This window comes from Panicum virgatum, chromosome 9N (genome assembly GCF_016808335.1).
Source record: "Panicum virgatum strain AP13 chromosome 9N, P.virgatum_v5, whole genome shotgun sequence".
Taxonomy (NCBI): Eukaryota; Viridiplantae; Streptophyta; class Magnoliopsida; order Poales; family Poaceae; genus Panicum; species Panicum virgatum.
In genome coordinates, this window is record NC_053153.1 from 18,585,717 (window position 1) to 18,603,906 (window position 18,190).

Below are 18,190 nucleotides of genomic sequence, written 5' to 3' on the forward strand. Positions count from 1 at the left end.
AGCTCCCTCTTATTCTTTCCATTTTGGAGCAGTATAACTTATTTGCATACATGCAGGTTCTTGGTGACATAATTGAATCTATTGCTGGTGCAATATATGTTGACAGCAAGTGCGACAAAGAGATTGTTTGGAGAAGCATGAAACGGTTACTGGAACCCCTTGCTACCCCTGACACTCTGGGGATGGACCCTGTGAAAGAGCTGCAGGAATTTTGCGCTAGCAGAGATTACAGCATTACGTACACGGTAAATCATGATAACCGAGTGTCATCAGTAGTCGCAGAAGTGCAGACCAAAGGGATTGCATACAAGGCCACTAAGAGGGGCATCACCAAGGATGATGCCAAAAAGTTGGCAGCCAAAGCCGTGCTCAAAGATATGAAGGCTGCTGATGGCATGAATTAATTTGCAAATGGTGTGATCATGTTTACTAGAATCTCTTAGCTGTAGACTTTTGTATAGGTTTCATGGTTCAGAAAATGTCATATGTATCTCAGACAAGTGTACAGTACAGGTGCCCGCCCTACAGTTTCTCTACTTTTGCTACTAGTCAGTAGTCATGCTTACTGTACAGAAATGTTTTGTTTTGGTTCAAGTGAAAGCACGGTATGTTCAATTGTTTACCCTCGCAATGCTCATCCACTCCTTCCGCAGATATAAATGTTAACCAGATTATCTCGCTTGTGTGAGAAACCGGCGCGGTTAAAATCTAACATGTAGTTTTCACAGGACATTGTGCCCATGATTCCATATCATACTCTACTCTCAGTTCTAAATTACTGATCGTTTTGTTTTTTTTTTAATTTTTTAGATGCATATGTTTTACTATATATTTATAGACAGCATAAATTTAGATACATAGTAAAAATTATGTACTTAGAAAAGTTAAAATAGCCTATAATACAGGATGGAGGAAGTTTTATGACTTCATATTTTTATATTTGGGTGAAACTTGGCAACATGTTCAAAAAAGAATCTGCAACGGGCAAAAGCAACCAAGTCCGTCTTTGCACCATCATCACAGAAAAGACTTTCATAAACTTACATATAAGAAAAAGAGGGGGGGGGGAAGGCATCTGAAGAACTGAAAAATATACTTAAAATGGTAAGCCAAATTAGTAGATTCTTCTTAATACATAAGTCCGAAAGTTTGCGTCAGCCTTCTCTGAGCATCTGCCACCACCGTGGGCATCCCTAACCTTGCAAATGCACCACAGTACAACGACTTAACGAGTGTTTGTACAGAACAGGGTTCTCGGCTCAAGGCTGCAGTACCATGAGGGAAGCTGGTAGTCTGGTAGATGTTGATGTGCTGAATCTCTACGTCGGTTTCATGGTTTGAAAGGTACCCAAATTGAGCTGCATATCAATACATAACATACTGGCGTTGTTTCTTCCAAAACACACACACGTACAAGAGCTCCACCTTCACCCCCACCCCACTCTTCTGCTTGTTCCATCACATAATGGCGTGTAGGCACTTGCACTAGAGTCTCTCTTTTTTTTCTTCTTCTATTTTTCTGCTTGTTCAGTTGTACAGAATCGCTTTGTTTTCCCATTAAAGGAAAACTTGGTTCAAGTGAAAGCAAACAAACATGGTACCTCCCCAGTTGTCCACCCTCAATGCTCATCTTGCTTCCTTGGTAGAAATCCCGTATGTCCAACGTGGCGACCGCCGCTTTAAGTTTTAACAAGTTGGTCTTTCTTCCACGGCTTCCACTTACTCGTGCGTACACCAGTCCACCATCTCGTTCGTACACTGATAACCAGCAGAATAGTCTTTTTTTTTGTGAACATAACCAGCAGCAGAATAGTCCGGGCATGCAACCGGCAAAATTTCCAGGACCACAAGTCCATGATTACTGCATTTCCGTCCAACTCAATTTCATCTGCAGTTCTGGAACAAGCTAATTTCTTTCTAATTGTCTATGGCACATGCTGCACAATTTGTGTTTCATGTATATCCATAAAAGAACGAAAATGGTTACACCTGCAGAGCTGCTGCAGCAGAACTTGTACAATTTACATCAACCCTGAAACGATGTAATGGCAAAGCTGCTTCCATGGTGTCTCTAGTTGCTATCTAGAGTTGTCCTGAAAAGGAGGCAAGACCTTTCAGTGTTAACACGATAACACAATGATGAATGTTGGCACGACTCGTCAGACTTCAAATAGAGATACTTTACCTTCGAAGTATCTGGTGTGCACATACCATCGGAATTCCTTGCCTCCGACTTCTCATTTGAGTATCTGGGGTTGGTGGGGGTGTTAGTTTGTTAAGTTTAGCTGCAGTAGGTAAAATTATTAGAAGAAAAGAAAGATGGTAAAACTCACGTTGACAGTATCGTGACCCAGACTAGCTCCACACAGTCAACCCATAGAAGCCTTTGCTCAACAGGAATCACACCATATGTAATCAAGTGCGCAAAAGGCCATAACTTCCACCCAGCCTGCAGCAACAATTGAAACTAATGTTATTAGCTGTCACAATAGGAGAAACTCAGATAAATAGAATATGATGGTGTATAAATGTTTGCAAGAACATGATCATGAAACAGGTAGGTTATGGCCTGCTATGTATGCAGTTGAAAAACCTCCAAAATAGTGAATCGAGGGGTGTACAGGCATAGAATAAGCAATATGGAGGTTTCACAATAGGAGTTTGCTATTGTTAACCTTCATTTAATTAAAGTTGGCTCAATCTATGAGTTATTGGGTAAGTGAACAGTCTAAGAAAATACATTATATGCATATCACAACCTATGGTCAGAACCTGGGAAGCTGGACAATCATCCCAAGGATCAGGAATATTCTCAAGTAAAGAATTCACATAAACACACTTCAATTAGTAAAGAATAACATACCATGAGTAACAGATACTTTTTTTTGGCACCAATTACTTCTGCATACCTAAGAAACATGATACATATATTCAAAGAAGATGGCCGCTTACCGTAAGCATGGGCCAGAATGTGGACTTGAGCTCTTTGTAGATAGTGCTAGGTGATTCCAACCGAAGAAAACCCAAGACCACAAAGTAGATGCTGTTCCAAATTGCAGACCAGATCGTCTGATCGAATGCAACCTTTGCAGGGACAACCCACCAATCCTTGAATGGGAACAGTGCCTGTCAACATAAAAAATTATTTACTCCCGCAAGTTTGCCGTAGACTGCATACTAGCTCTCCCATTTGTTAAAAATACAAGGATAAAGACGGTAATGCAGATTCAACATTACTCCCACCATTTCATTAAGGTACTATGCACCAATTCAAGGCTCTGTACTTATCAGTCTTAAATAACTTTTAACCATATGTATTTGATTACTTGATTCTCTCAATTGAGCATCTAAGCATGTCAACTGACACAAACTGGCATCATTATTTTTCAAATCAGTTGATGAGATCACTTATCAATTGGTCATTTGTATAGTCAATTCATCAAATCAACAACTTCCTTAAACCTTTGGTGCGGTCAAAATATGCATCACATGAGCAAATGCTACTTAATGAACCAAGACAGCTGACAAGTTAATGCGGCAATGGTTACCTCACAGATATGGTAATAGTAATGAGAAAGTGACCCATGAAGAGTGAACCCAACAAGCCCAGATCGGAACATCCGAGCACGGTCGAAATCAAAGATTGGCTTGCCTTCGTAGCACTGCAAGCATAAGCACAGCGGTAGAAACAGCCAAACAGCGGTGGAGTTAGTAATCACACCATTGCAACATTACATATTGCCACGGACATGGATCAGAGCACACACCTGCGCGATCCAATCACCGAGGGAGTAGACTACGCCACTGATCATCATCTTGGCCAGAACCGGGTTGGCCTTGAGAGCCTCCTCGTATGCCGACCAGTTGTGTTCGGGCATGTACCGGAGGATCTCAAAGATCGTCCACCCCTGCACGGAATCCAATCAGTACGACCCCCAAATCAAGGCTTGCTAACACTAGCTCCGAAACTAATCGAGAATCAAAGCTAGAAGAAGGGAGTCAAAACGAAAGAGTCGTACATGCCAGTAGTCCTGGTCGACGGTGAGGAGCTTGGTGAGCGCGTAGGTGCTGGCCCCGAGCACGATGGCCGTGTTGATCCCGCGGTCCAGCGTCTTGTTCCCGTCCCCGCCGCCGGAGGCCCCGGAGCCCGCCCCGCCGCCGCCGCTGGCGAAGCCCCCGCCCACGTCGCCCTGGAAGGCGAGCCCGCCGATGTTGAGCTGGCTCCCCCCCAGCGGCTCCTCAAGCCTCCCCGGCACCGCTGCCTCCGCCTCGGCCCCCGGCCCCGGCAGCACGTCCGCCTCGCCCCCCGCCGCTGAGACGACCCGCAGCGCGCGCCGGAGCCGCCTGCCCGGCCGCGGGAGCCGGAGGAGGGACGGGACCGCGGAGGAGGAGGACGAGGGGAGCAGCCGCCTGGAGGCGGGGGATGGGGAGGACACGGTCGCCACGGCCGCTGCCGCCGCCGCCGCCATCGCCGCGCGCCCTCCTCGGCTCGCTACCCTGGCTCAGCTTCTGCCTCTTCCGACTCAATGCCGCGCTGGCGCTTTTATCCGCGGGCGCTGGCTGGTGATCCTGGCTCCACCACGCCGCGGCTGCCTGCGGATCCGGGCGGGCGGGGCCTACCGCTGCCGGCCCCCTGTGGACGTGAGCCGCGCGAGCTCGCTCGCCGGAGACTGAGGGGAGATCCTTGGCGTTCGCGGGGTGTTTTGCTGGTTGATCGATGGCGGAAGCGGACGAGGGAGGAGGAGGAGGATTTTTTGTGGATGTGGTGGGAGAGAGTAGGTGGAATTTGGGGAGGAATTGCGAGCCACTTGTCCCGATGGGCCGTGGGCCCGCGGCGAAGATTCTGGGTAGCGAGGTGGGCCACGGGCACTCGTGGGGGGCTTTTTTTCTTTCTCTCCGTCTCAGAAAAATGGTTTCAGCCCTCCTTTAATTGCCGTTGTAAAGTTGTAAAAATAAAATCTTTGCACATTTGAAATATTAAATATAAATTAATCATAAAACTAATTACAGAACAAACTACGAGGTGAATCTAATGAGTTTAATTAATCCATCATTAGAGCATGTGTAATGTAGCAATTTAGTGTATAATCATAGTCTAATTATGCTTATTAGATTCGCCTCGCAATTTACAAGCAAGCTATGCAATTTATTTTTTTATTTTGCCTAGATTTAATACTACATGCATGTAAGATTCTCTTTCGATGTGATAGATTTTGAATTTTGAATTTCGCCACTAAATAAGGGGTCAATTTGTTTTTCTTAAGTCGATGTGGGAGTCTTCACTATTGCAAAAATTGTAAAAATAAAAATGGATCCGTCACATTGGTTGGTCACGTATTCTCCACTCCAGCTTTTAGTCGCTATCGAAGCTGCGAAGATCTCGAAGCCCCCATTTCCCTCCTCCGGTCTCGTTATCTTCTCCCAACAAGTTGCGCGAATAGAACGCTTGTTTCTTCTGAAATGCATTTTCCCCACACGCTGTCCTTCTTCCTCCCAGCTGCACTATGATCCACACGGTTCCTCCCACTCATGAGTCACGAGTCATCCTCTCGGAAAACTGCATGCTTGGTCGGTAATGGTTGCCCAGTATCGTTCGTCTTCTCTCTCGAAACCACGGCCGCCAACCGAAGGGGATAAAAGAAATAAACAGGTGGCGCGGCCAGCTTGGATGCCCTGTAGGACAAGCACACCTTTGCTTCCCTCTCGCGTGGCAGTCAGTAAGCTCGAACCGTCCCGCGCGCGCAGACCGAGCGACCTGGGGTGTGTTGAGTTCGCGAAAAAGTTGTTGTAGTATGTTTTGATTTTATTTGACAACTATTGTGCAACCATGAAGTAATTAGTCTCAAAAGATTCATCTTGTCATTTACAACTAAATTGTACAATTAGTTATATTTTTTAACTATATTTAATACTCCATACATATATCATAAGATTCGATGTGATGTGTGTCAGTGAAAAATTTTGGAAATTTTTCGCGAAACTAAACACAGCCCTGATTACTCTCCCGGCCTGCTCCCCGTCGGCGTGGCCCGTCCGAGGTGCACACGTCCTGTGCCCGGCGGGAGATCACCGCCGGCAGACGGCCGGAGACCAAGGCGCGGCGGGGGGGGGGGGGGGGGGGGGGGGGCGCCAGGAGTTGCTGCTCGTCCGGCAACTGTGGTGTTGCCCGGGGTTTCCCTGTTTCGCTTCGTGTCGCTGAATTGCTGCTGTTGCTTTCGTGAAATTGCGGCAACTGTGGTGCTTAGTTTTGCTGGGTGAAATTGCGGGCGGACCGCCGCCTCAACAACAGCGGGAACCAACCAACTAGGCAACTACACTAGTGGTGGCCCCTCTACTTTGTTTATTTTCGCAAATTATTTACGCAGAATGTTATTCTAGTTAATTTTATTATTAAAAACCTAATGATTCAAAATACATATAACTTGCATCCTTAGCAATCGCCAATCGGATTCGCTAGGTGTTTTACCAGATATCTAGCATGATCTGAAAACGTTTGCAAAAAGCTGCACTAGTTTGTCCCCTGGAATTCCAACAAGAGAACTTTGAATGGAAAACAAAAAAGGGAATGACTTGTGGATGATTGTTCGAAGGAAAAAGTCCGGTTTACACCCTCCAACTATCGCAAAAGTCCGATTTTCAACCTTCAACTACGAAACCGGACAATATAGGGCAAATTTGGCCCTTGGGTGGTTTGGAAGGTTGTTTTCCATTTTGTGAGAAATTAAAAATATTTAATTTTACACTAAAAATTTTATAAGTAATTTATTTTAAGTCAAAAAATTACAAAATGGGTATCAAAAGGTTTCTAAAAATATACCCTATCTATTGTCACATGACTTGTGAGCTATTCAGATCTAATTTTTTATATTCATAATATTTGGCTACTTGCAGTTATGCCTTATTATTTTTAGTAACTAAGATTCAAATGGAGCAACCGTAGATAAGTTATATTTTTAGAAAAAAATTGGTACTAGTTTCATATTTTTCTAATTTAAAGTGAATTAGTTTTGATTTTTAAAATCTAATTAGATTTATTTATTTATTTTAGAAAATGCAAAACCACCTTCAAAACCACCCCAAGGGCCAAATTTGCCCGGTTTTGACAGTTAGATGGCCTATGTTGTCCGGTTTTATAGTTAAAAGTTGAAAATCAGACTTTTACAATAGTTCGAGGGTGAAAATTGGACTTTTCTCTTGTCTGGCAGATGGGGCACCAAAAAAAAGGTGTTACGATTGTGTCTGTGGGAGGGAATTTATACGAAAACACTCGTGCCCGAAAGACAAGCCCATTGACATTGTTGGGCCGGCCGCATGATTGAGTGCCAGCCCATAGGCCCTCCATGGAAGTTGTGGCCCTTTCCGGGGAAATCTATTTGTCACGCGTGCAGCTAGGATGCGACGCATCGCAGAGACGTTGTTCATCTTCAACCTCGCGACAGGGAGAGGCGGAGCAGCGGCAGCGAGCTAGGGGAGGGAGAGGGGTGGCCGCGGGAGCCGAGAACGGCGGGTGCGGTGCTCGCTTCTACGATTGTATTGCGATTGGGCGATTGGACGCCTTCCGATCACAGCCCCACCCCCACCCCACCCCACCCCGGCATCACCTCCCGCCCTCCGCCGCTTTTGGAGTCATCGCCGGCGCCGCTACCATTCACGTAACGTGCACGACGACCTGCTTGGAATCGAATCCCACGGACGGCACAGGACGCGACCGTTGGCATGTTGCTGCGCACCGAGACGTACGTACTCATGTACCCTCTCCCTTCTGCCACCAACATTTTTCCGGGCCCACACAAATCATTTGCCCTGCTGGCCGAGCTGCTGCTCGGTCACGGGGCGGCTGTGTACCGGCAGCACCACCGTCCGGCCTCAGGTTGGAGCCCGTCAGCGACGGAGCGCTGGAGGTAGGTCAGGTACAACTACACTGGATTTCTACTACTGGTGCGGATAGTTGCACTGCATGCTGCTGCATCCCCTCTGCCAGATGCCGAGCCCATTCTTCAATCTTGAGGACCTGGACGCACGCAACAGCAAAGCGGCTGCTGCTCCAGCAACGAACTTCGCTGTCGCCGGCGCGCGCTCCCATTCGAATTCGGGATCATTTTTCAAAGAAAAAAAAAATCTATTTTTGACACTCCAACTATTGCTCGAGTTTGATTTTAACCATGCAACTCCAAAACTAGGTATCCTTGACCAGAGGCGAAGCTCCCCATGCGGCACGGTGGGGCAGCTCCCCCACCTACCGCCGGAGTAGATCCCCTAGTACCCTTCTGTCTTCCCTCCGGCCAAGGAAGGAGCGGCGGCGTCCAGCGTCTGACACGCCGAGAAGACGAGAGCACAGCCGTCCGCGTCCAACGAAGGAAATATGCTTCAGCAGTTCGGCCTACACCCGTTCAGAAAAGGAAGAAGGGCCCGATAAGGCCCAGTCACCCCAAGTTGAAGTGCCCCCAACCGGCAGAGGCCAACCCTACCCAGCGGCGCTCGACCTCGACGACCTGTCCAGCTCTAGCGAGCGCTCGGGGTTGCCAGCCGCCACCGCACTAGGAGCTCCACGCCGCGTGGCTGGTCGCTTGCTCGCCGTATCTGCTCGCCCGCCTCGTGCTGCTGCCGCCACGGTGCGGGTCCCGGATTTCCGCCGCCCACTTGCCCCACGGCTGCCGCCGCACGCCACGGTACTTGCTCACCCTCATCCTCCTCCGCTTGCCCACGCCTCCGGTGACGACGCGGCTCGCGGAGCACTCTCCCCCATCCTTGTTGTCGCTGCTCGACCCAGTCCCCGCCACGGCGAGGAGCTCGGACCTGCCGGGTCGGGCGTGGGGCGAGGGCGAGTCTGCCCCACCTAAAATTTCCGGCGAGCTTCGCCACTGTCCTTGACCATCCAACTCCAAAACCGGTCAGATTTGGCCATCATGGTGGTTTTGAGTGTGGTTTTGCTGACGTGGAGACCACATGACGGTGGGGCCCACCTGTCAGCCATCTCTCTCCCCCCTCTCTCTTTCTTCTCTCCTCTCCCACCCCATTCTCTCTCCACCCCGGCTCCCCACCCCACCCCTCCCCTCCCCTGCTCCCGCTCGGCTCCTCACGGCCACAGCGGGGCTGCCGACGCGCGGCCCGGCGGGGCGGCCGACGCGTGGGCAGGGTTTTTTTTCCCGACCGGTTTACCCAAACCGGCGCCCTCCGGTTCTAGTAAACCGGACCGGTTACCGGTAGAAACCGGTCAAATTCAAATTTGAATTCAAAAAACTCAGTTCAACCGGTTCGTACCGGTATACCGACCGGTTAGACCGGTTTACTGGTTGGTTTGACCGGTTTACCGGCCCGTTTGACCGGTTTGAATTCAAATCCAAATTTAAAATCGCATGTGTAACCGGTTTGGACCGGTTTATCGGCCGGTTTGACCGGTTTACCGGCCGGTTTGACCGATTTACCAAGTGGGCCTTAACGGGCCGTCTCATTTTTTTCCTTTCCTTTTTTGTTTTAACTTTAAATGCCCGAAAAGTATGTTAAACGAATGAATTTTTGAGAAAATTTGACACCATTAGATTCGTCGCACCTTGAAGTATTTTTAGGAATTTTTTGAGAATTTTTCATTTTTTAATTCAAATTTGAATTTTAAATTTGGCCGGTTTGGTACCGGCCCAAACCGGAACCGGACTGGACCGGTTTGACCGGTGTAACCAGTCAAACCACCGGTCAAACCGGACCGGTTCCCACCGGTAAGGGGAACCCTGCGCACGGGACGGCATGGCGGGGCGCGGCCTTGGCGCGCGGCATGGAGGGGCTGGAGCTTGGGGAGGGGCGCAGCGCGGCCACCTCCCTGCTCACTCCGACGCCGCCGGCGACGAGCGCAGCCCCCTCCTCCCGGGCCGCGCTGCGCCAGATCGAGGCCTGCTCGAGCTCTGTCCCCTCCTCCTCCTCCCCCCCTCCTTGGTCGCGGCCTTGGGCTCGGCCCTCCGCCCCCTCCCTCCTCCCGCATCCTCCCAAGGCGCGTGGCCATGGCGCCGGCGCGCTCCCCGCGGAGCTCCCTCGCCGGCATGGCGCGGGTCCATGGCGGCGGCGGTTGGATTCACGCGGGCCCGCGCGGCGGTCGACAGATTCGCGCAGGTCCGGCGGCGACGTGCTGAGCTCGAGCGGGAGTACAGCTCGGCGGCGTCGAGCTCGGTGGCAGAGCGGGAGCGGGAGCAGAGAGGGAGAGGAGAGAAGAGAGAGGGGGGAGAGGAGGGCTGACAGGTGGGCCATGTGACGTCCACGTCAGCGAAACCACACCCAAAACCACCAGGATGGCTAAATATGACCGGTTTTGAGAGTTGGATGGTAAAAAATACCCAGTTTTAAAGTTGCATGGCCAAAATCAAACTCGTGCAATAATTAGATGGCAAAAAATAGACTTTTTCCTTTTTCAAAATCCTGCTCGGAGCACAGGAGTACAATCTCTCTGCCCGTCACCCAATCGGAATGCGCAGGGCGGTCGTCGTCACGTCGCCGGCAGCACAGCGACCCGCACCACCGCCCTAGGCCCTAGCTAGATCTGTTCCGACGTCGTCGCACGCACCGGCCGGTCGTGCAGTAACGTCCCCGATTCGCCAGCGACCTACCCCGCACTTACCTCGACGCCGGACTTGATTGCTTGCTGCTTGGTGATGACGCCCGGCATTGCGATTCCGCTCCCCGTCACGCCGTCGGAGCGTGCGGTGCGGCTGGGACTGGACGAGCACCGGCGCGGAGCTCCGTCGTCGGAAATGGCGGCCGGCCGGCCGGCCGGCCGTGGTCTGGTCCGGTCCGGTCCGTCCATCTCCACGTCGGACAACGGGAACGAAAAGCAAGAAGAATAGATGCGCGGTGGTATTGGTGAGCGCGGCAATGGCGAGCCTGCCATATGTGCCATCGATGAGATGGCGACACGATAAAAATGTCCGACGACTTACCGAGCAAGTAACAAGAAGAGATGGCGAGGGGTAGGAGGTGAGGAGCAAGCAGACACGGAGCTGGAGAGGAGCTCAGCTAGCTAGCTCTGATCCCTAGAGGAAGATGAAGCACTCCATGGCCACCGAGGGGTTCTGGCCCAGCGCGCCCTCCGCCACCTTCTTGCGCTCCCCTCCTCCTCCTGACCCGGCCTCGCCGCCGTCCCTGGCGCGCGGCCTGGCTCGCTCGGGGGTGCCGTGCCCGTGTCGCTGTTCCTTGGACGCCCTGCGCGCGGGGCTCCCCGCCCGGTGGGTCGCGCCGGGGGAGGCGGGCGCGCGCCGGCCCGTCGTCGGGGAGTCCGACCGCCGGCCCGAACGCTCGCCGGGGTCCCGCCTGCTCAGCGCCCCCCCGCCCCCGTAGCAGCCGGCAGTGCCGTTGATGGCGGCGGTGAGGGAGCGCTTCGACGGGAGCGCCATGTCGGCCTCCCGCGCGGAGTGCGTCCGCCGGACGGCGCTCTCGGCGGCCCGCCTCGCCGCAGACGGCGAGAACCGGCCGCTGCGGCACCCGATGCCGGACACCACGGGAGGCTGCTCCCGCCGCCGCGGCCGCGGCTCCGGCGGATGCTGGTGCTGGTGCTGCCTCCTGTGCGCCGACGAGGGCGACGGCGACCTCGCGCGCGCGTTCCCGGCACTGCCGCCGCCCCTGGGCCTGCTCTCCCTCTCTCCCGGCGCCGTCCTCCCCTTCTTGCCGGGCGCGTCCGCCGCCGCCCTCTTCTCCGCCGGCTCCGGCTCCACCCCGGGCTTCTGCACCTCCGCCTTCGCCGCCGACTCCACCGACGCGCTGTCGCTGCACGCCTCGGACGCCGCCGACTCCTCGGCCTCCGGCTGCTCCTGCTGCCTCCGCTTGACCGGCTCCGGCGGCGGCCGCGGCGCCGGCGCCTCGGACAGTACCACCTCCTTGACCTCCTCCTCCGCGTCCACCTCAGCCACCGGCGGCAGCGCGTGGGCGCCCTCCTTCTCCTTCTCCGCTACCGGGAGCGGGGCGGCCACCTTGCCCCTGGCGCCGGCGGCCTTCTTGCTCACGCAGCTGCCCATGCCGACGGCCGGGGGCGGGCGAATGAGGTGGCGCGCTGGGCGGCTCGATCAGCGATCGGTTGAAAGCAACTGCAGCTGCATCTGCGTCTGCGTCGGCATGAGGTGAGGGAATCGGATCGCGAATTGAAGGGCTATTAATCTCGGGTCAACCACCTCGATCGATTCCTTCTCTGTCTTCTCTCTCCTCGCTGTGGCAGCAGCAAGCTTCGCTGTGCGTGGCTGCTCGGCTCATTAAAAACGGGAGTCAATTCGACGGGCACGGCCACTGACCGAAACCGAGCTGGCTGCCGCCTCCTTCACTGCGCTAACTCCCAGCAGCATCTCCCTCGGAGCCGTCTTGCTGCCTGAATCCAGCGCCATTTTTATATTAATATAATTGTCGAAGGTAAATACTACTGCTAGATAAAAACAAGTACTAGTTATTTGAAGAAGTGTTAGTCTTTTGTTTTCTCAGAGAACATTAAGAGAAGAAGGCCTGCCGTAATTTTTTTAAAGGGAATGGTAAGAGATTTGTCGTAATTTTTATTAGAAGAAGAAAGATAAAAGAGATACGAACTACTTCAAACTCCAACATAACTGAAGGCTTATCAGACCTCAAGACGACTACAAAAAGAAGCAAAAGAGCTCAGACCTAGAAAAACCAAAAGCAGCAAATAACCACTATGCTACAAATCACAAAAACAAACCACAAAAACACCACTAGGGGAGATGATCAAGAGCTCAATTTTAGAGTGGTGGCTGCCTAATGAAGATGAAAAATTGAAAATCCTCTTTGATTAGGTACACGACATCAGCAACTTTCTTGGATTCTTGCTTAAAATTTCAGATATTCCATCAAAAATACATCACTCCGTCAAAAATTGATTTTTGTTTCTTACAAAAAACCTTATGAGAAGAACGCGATATGAAAGGGGGGAGTTCCGTTTTTTGTTATCGTTATTACAGTATATTCATCACTTATAAATACCACTAGCTACTCCCCGGCCCGTACCTAACACAATCTTCCGATCTGGCAGCTTGAGGTCAGCTGACTTAATCAGGGTGTGTTTAGTTCTCCCAATTTGGAATTTTGAAAGGAAATCTTTTCACATTTGAAATATTAAACATAGACTAATTATAAAATTAATTACAGATCTTGTCTGTAAACTACGAGACGAATCTAATGAGCCTAATTAATTCGTCTTTAGCACATGTTCATTGTAGCTTTATTATAGCAATTTAGTATCTAATCACGACCTAATTAGGTTCATTAGATTCGTCTCGCGATTTACAATCTATTTGTGTGATGCGATTTTTTTTCGACTACATTTAATACACCATGCAGACGATTTACAAATCTTTTGAAATTTTGAATTTGAGATTTAAACAAGGCCTCAGCCACCAGCCGCCGAGCAGCTCAATCAGTCTACACGCCACAGGTAGCTAGCCAGCTATTTTGAGAACACTGCCATACCACTTGACGACATGGCCGGGTGCTGCTTGGATGATCTTGCAGCATCTAAGAACTGCGGCGGCTCAATCTAAGGACATTTTGCAGTCCACATGCAGTTCGTTGTTTATCAAGCGTGGCAAAAAGGATTTATTAGTTTTTTTTGGTTTTTTTAAAAAAAGGTTTCGAGAATGAAAATTCACTTGTCTTTGGTCCTGCCTTGGAACATTTTGCTTTGTTGAAGATCGACGAAAGTTGGCTCGGCAGATCAAAACAATCACTAGCCGGTACGTAGTAGTATCTACAAAAGGCATCTCATCTGCTTGGTTGTCACCACATGAAAGCATCCCTTGCCACAGGAGCCGAGGGATAGGCCTGTCCCGCGACACCAGACGAGGTAAATGAGCCCCGGCCAGAGATCGATCTATGCAGGCAGCAGGAGCTGGTGGTCGCTCGGTTCTGGGTTGGGCTTTGAATGCGCCTGCACGCCATCATCGGGCCGGGGGCATGGGCTCACTGGTCGACGCCGGTCAGGCGGGGCCCGACGCGGCCACGGTAGATGATTGGGGAAGGAGGAGACGCGCGCGCGTCGCTCGCCGTGGCCGTGAGCCGGTCAACTCTCGCAGCAGCTAATCAGAACTGCGGCGGCCGCCGCCGGCCGCGGCGCTTGGTCGGAGCGGATCGTGCAGCCGCGAACCGCGGCCGGCAAAGCACGTGCCCCCTTGGAGCAGACCGAGATGCCCCGCTCGCGCCTTGCTTTGCGAGTCAAAGGGCGCGCGATGCTTCGTCGTCGGTGTGCGTCCTGGCCCCTGCCCCCTTCATTTTAGGGGCTGGCGGCGGAGTTTGAGCTCACACGCGTCGGCCCAGGCACGAATCGATCGGGCTGTGTTCCAGGGCACTCAACTAACAATGCTCATTTGACCCGTTTTGAATAGGTGCTGCTTTGTGTGTTCAGTGTTCTCCCGCTTCCAAGACCGTTTTATATAGAGTGCCTGGCTTAGCGTATCGCAATTCGCAAGCAAAGCCGTGCCGCGCGATGGAAGTTATGAACATGCAAAGTGATTCACGCAATTTCGTTTGGAATTCTAGCTGCGGCCAGGGGCGAAGCTATGATAGAATTCATCCTCGTGCACTCTCCTTTGCAAAGAATGAAACTAATTAACACAATTTATATGGTAAAATTCAATCAACTAGTAAGAAAAAATGATTTAACCATGGTGCACTATTGGAATATCTATGAATATTTCCGCTCAGTAAAGTTGCTACATCAGCGGTAATGTATTTATTTTTTTTGTGCCATATTTTGTTCCTATATTGGGCTGTGTTTTAATGGGTCAGATGTACAATGAGCCCTGCCTTTTTCATGAGCAAAAGTTTACTTGAGCCATATGCAAATGGGCCCAAATTGACCCACTTGATTGCTGCCACATCATCGTTCATGTTAGCATCCATGTGGCAGCCATGTCATCACCACGCTTTCCACGTCATCGCTATGTTAGCAACCACGTTATCGGACATGTCAATTTACATGTCATCCTCCAGGTCATCTACGTGTGACATGGCAATTGAATCCATGACGTTTATTTTCATCACAAAAAATGGACTTGGCTGGCTACGAGGGTCCTGGGGATATTTTATGATAGTTTCAAAATATCATGGATTAAGCAATATTTGATGATTTTTTAATAAACATCACGAGGTGTAATATGTGACACTCAATACATGTGAAATTTGAGATCGTCATAAATATTATTTTATGATGGTTTTTCAGTGATCTATGATGAAATTTAATCATCATGGATTAACAAATTTTTTGTAGTGCTATATTTAGACTAAATATTGACATTCTTGAATCTTTACACCCAATTTTAGTTTGCTTTTTAAAATGATTAGTTTTGTACATATGAAGCTAACTAATTATTTGGCACATATTTGAGATTGGAACTCTGAATGTGGCAAGTAAACCGTTCATTCAGCACGTATTTGTTTTTGAACACTGAACAACTTAACAAATTTTTCAATACATTTTAATATTAAACTAAAAGGACCAAATTTGTTCCATTCATCAATATCAAACTCATAAAATGTAAAGTAAAAGGACTAAATTTATTCCATTCCTCAATATCAAACTCATTCCATTTTACAATTATTTATTTGACTATATGTGAAGTTAAAATAATTTATTTGGCACAAGCGTTCCGAATGCCCTAGTTTATTTTCTATTATAAAATGATTTGTTCATGTGAAGTAAACTAATTATTTGGCACTGATTTATGTTTGGAACCGTGAGTGTTAGAACTTAACAATAATTGGAGTAATACTAATACAACTATGAGGACTCTGGTTAAGTCTTGAGGCCCTACCATTCCCTTAAGGAAAAATAAGGATTCCGAATTTGGTACTTACGATAGTCTTGGGAGTCTCTTATAAATAGATCATTTAAGTATCCGAACTTTAGGAGGAATTCCTATCAATAGCAACCATCCCTCCGGGATGCCACTCTTTAATACCAAGAACATAGAATATCTAGTAAATTTAATCCCTCCGGGGCGGGGTTGCGGGAGGGCTCCATTGCCGGCGACCTTAGAGGGACGGCCGCGAGCGACAGCCGGTTTGGTGGAGGAGGCGGGGTGTGGGCGGCGATGGCGCTGCCTGCTGGGTGGTGGTGGTCAACCAGTGAGCAGGGGCAGAGGCAGAGGCGCACATGTGTAGGAGGAAGGGAGGAAGGAAGGGGGAAAGGAGGAGAGGGAGGAGGGCGATCCTCACTGGCGGCGACGGCAATGTCGGTGAGGTGGAGGATGGCGTCGGCAAGGGCGGAGGTGCGCGAGCGGAGGAGGAGGGGGGGACGGGATGGGGCAACGGGGGTGGTATGCGGCCAGAGTGGCGCGGCGGCAGGGTCGCCGCCGGCCGCGATTGTTGGATGAGGAGGCGCCGGGGGGGTGTCCTGTTGGAGGAGGTAAGCTAGGCGGGGAGAAGAGAGGCACGGGGGAAGAAGAGAGGCGAGGGAGCAGAAGATAGCGTGGGGGTCCACGCGGAAATATGTGGGGGAGAGAAACTCTCTATCTAACACTAAATGGAGAGCCCTCTCCATGTAGTTGCCTCCTATTTGTTTGAAGTAAACTAATTATGTGACACAGATTTATGTTTGAAACTTCGAGTGTTACGACATAAGAATTTTTGGAGTAAATATTAACATAAAAACAAAAAATATTATACCATTCTTGATGCTCGGCGTTTGTCTGGTACTGTTTGTTGCCATGAAAATTTGGAATGTATATCATCATAAAGCCCCATTTTGCAATAAAGGCATACGTCTTGCAATGAGCTAGCCGTCTATATTTAGTCTACATTTATTTATCCTGACACCCATATGTAATTAATTAATTAATTCTTATAATAATCCCAGATATACTTCTTTAACCACGGACAGCAATGGATCCCCCCTTTTGGGAGATTATTCATATCACCATAGAGACAACAAGAGCAAAACAACTAGTCACGCAAGTATTTATCGATCCTTGCTTAGCCTGGGCGGCGGTACTTGCTGTGTGTTTTTATTCAGTTCCTCGAAAATTAAAATTTGTATACATATCATAAAATAAACTAAAGTTCCAAACGATCTGTTTCAAGTTTCGACATCCCGCGGCATAATTTGCCTTCTGCGTGTGCTGTAGGAAGTAATGGAAAATGCCACAAGAACAACTGAAGTGCATGCATGCATGCATGTTAGAAGAGGGAGGGAGAGAGAGAGAGAGAGAGAGAGAGAGAGAGAGAGAGAGAGAGAGAGAGAGAGAGAGAGAGATGCACACTGGATATATATAACTTTGAAACCAACCAATCATGTCTAGCTCGCTAGCGAAATTACCATTATTAATGTTTTCTATGTATTGATGCTTGATCATGTCCGGCTAGTGTCCGGCCATTTCTAGATGTACAGAATTAAGGCGGGAGGATGTGCTAACTTGCTAGCTAGCTCATTTGAATGAACGTAACCAGCTTGGACGTACAACAATTCCCGCGATTTGATCTTGCAAATCCTGGCTCGTAATTTGTTTTCATAAATGGGAGTGTCGTAATAGTGTCATGAGCATTAAATTTGCTGACATGTCAAAGTTTTTATGAAAAGAGAGAATGTGAAGTGTCATGGAATGTGAGAGAAGTGTCATCATCATAATACTCCTCTGGCTCGATTATCTAGTTTATGGTCTTGGTAACTGTGTCGATTACACTTTCACTGAAACTGGTCTAACGGCGCAGTGGTTCCAAGTCCAATCTCTATCCCTTTTCCTTCCATAGGGCTATAAAACTACCACCCCCAACTCCATTCATTTCAAACAAACCTTTCCACCAGCAGTTGATCGTCTTGGAGGGTCCTCCCACTACCGGACTCGACTACTTTGCTGAGTGCCTAATACACTCGGCAAAGACCGTTTTGCACTCGGCAAAGCCTTGCCGAGTGCGGCGCTCGGTGAACTGGACTTGGCAAAAAAAATGATGGTGAAACCAGCTTTGCCTAGTGCCTTATTTCGGGCACTCGGCAAAAAAAAAGGCAGGGAGACGGCAGTTTGGCTGTTAACGGTATATTTGCCGAGTGTCGGATGGAAAGGCACTCAGTGAGATTTGTTTTCTGCGTGTGCTGTAGGAAGTAACAAAAATGCCACAAGCACAATATTTAGAGTTATGTGAAGTAAAAATAATTTATTTGGCATGCACGATTTGGAATTTTGAGTTTCTGACAATGACAACTTAACAATATTTAGAGTAAATA

The 18,190-nt window shown here is 49.6% G+C and overlaps 3 protein-coding genes across 3 annotated transcripts in view; 1 reads left to right on the forward strand and 2 right to left on the reverse strand.

Moving 5' to 3' along the window:
* The window catches only part of LOC120688524 (endoribonuclease Dicer homolog 2a-like), a 29,766-nt gene extending 29,135 nt beyond the window's left edge, over positions 1 to 631 (forward strand). Inside the window, exon 20 of the mRNA XM_039970873.1 lies at positions 57 to 631. Within this exon, the coding sequence (XP_039826807.1) occupies positions 57 to 404 (348 nt within the window). The 3' untranslated portion in view covers positions 405 to 631. The remainder of the gene's footprint in view (positions 1 to 56) is intronic.
* Positions 632 to 1,091: 460 nt separating this feature from the next.
* On the reverse strand, positions 1,092 to 4,715 carry LOC120688526. The gene is made up of 7 exons (XM_039970875.1): positions 4,020 to 4,715; positions 3,768 to 3,908; positions 3,549 to 3,662; positions 2,953 to 3,126; positions 2,334 to 2,449; positions 2,186 to 2,249; positions 1,092 to 2,093 (listed from the first exon to the last, which is right to left on the reverse strand). The coding sequence occupies exons 1-7, from the start codon at positions 4,467 to 4,469 to the stop codon at positions 2,079 to 2,081; spliced, it is 1,074 nt and encodes a 357-aa protein (XP_039826809.1). The 5' UTR covers positions 4,470 to 4,715; the 3' UTR covers positions 1,092 to 2,078.
* A 6,097-nt stretch (positions 4,716 to 10,812) lies between these two features.
* Positions 10,813 to 12,319, reverse strand: LOC120688527 (serine/arginine repetitive matrix protein 1). Its single transcript, XM_039970876.1, has one exon. The coding sequence runs from the start codon at positions 11,991 to 11,993 to the stop codon at positions 11,016 to 11,018; it is 978 nt and encodes a 325-aa protein (XP_039826810.1). The 5' UTR covers positions 11,994 to 12,319; the 3' UTR covers positions 10,813 to 11,015.
* Between the last annotated feature and the right edge of the window lie 5,871 nt (positions 12,320 to 18,190).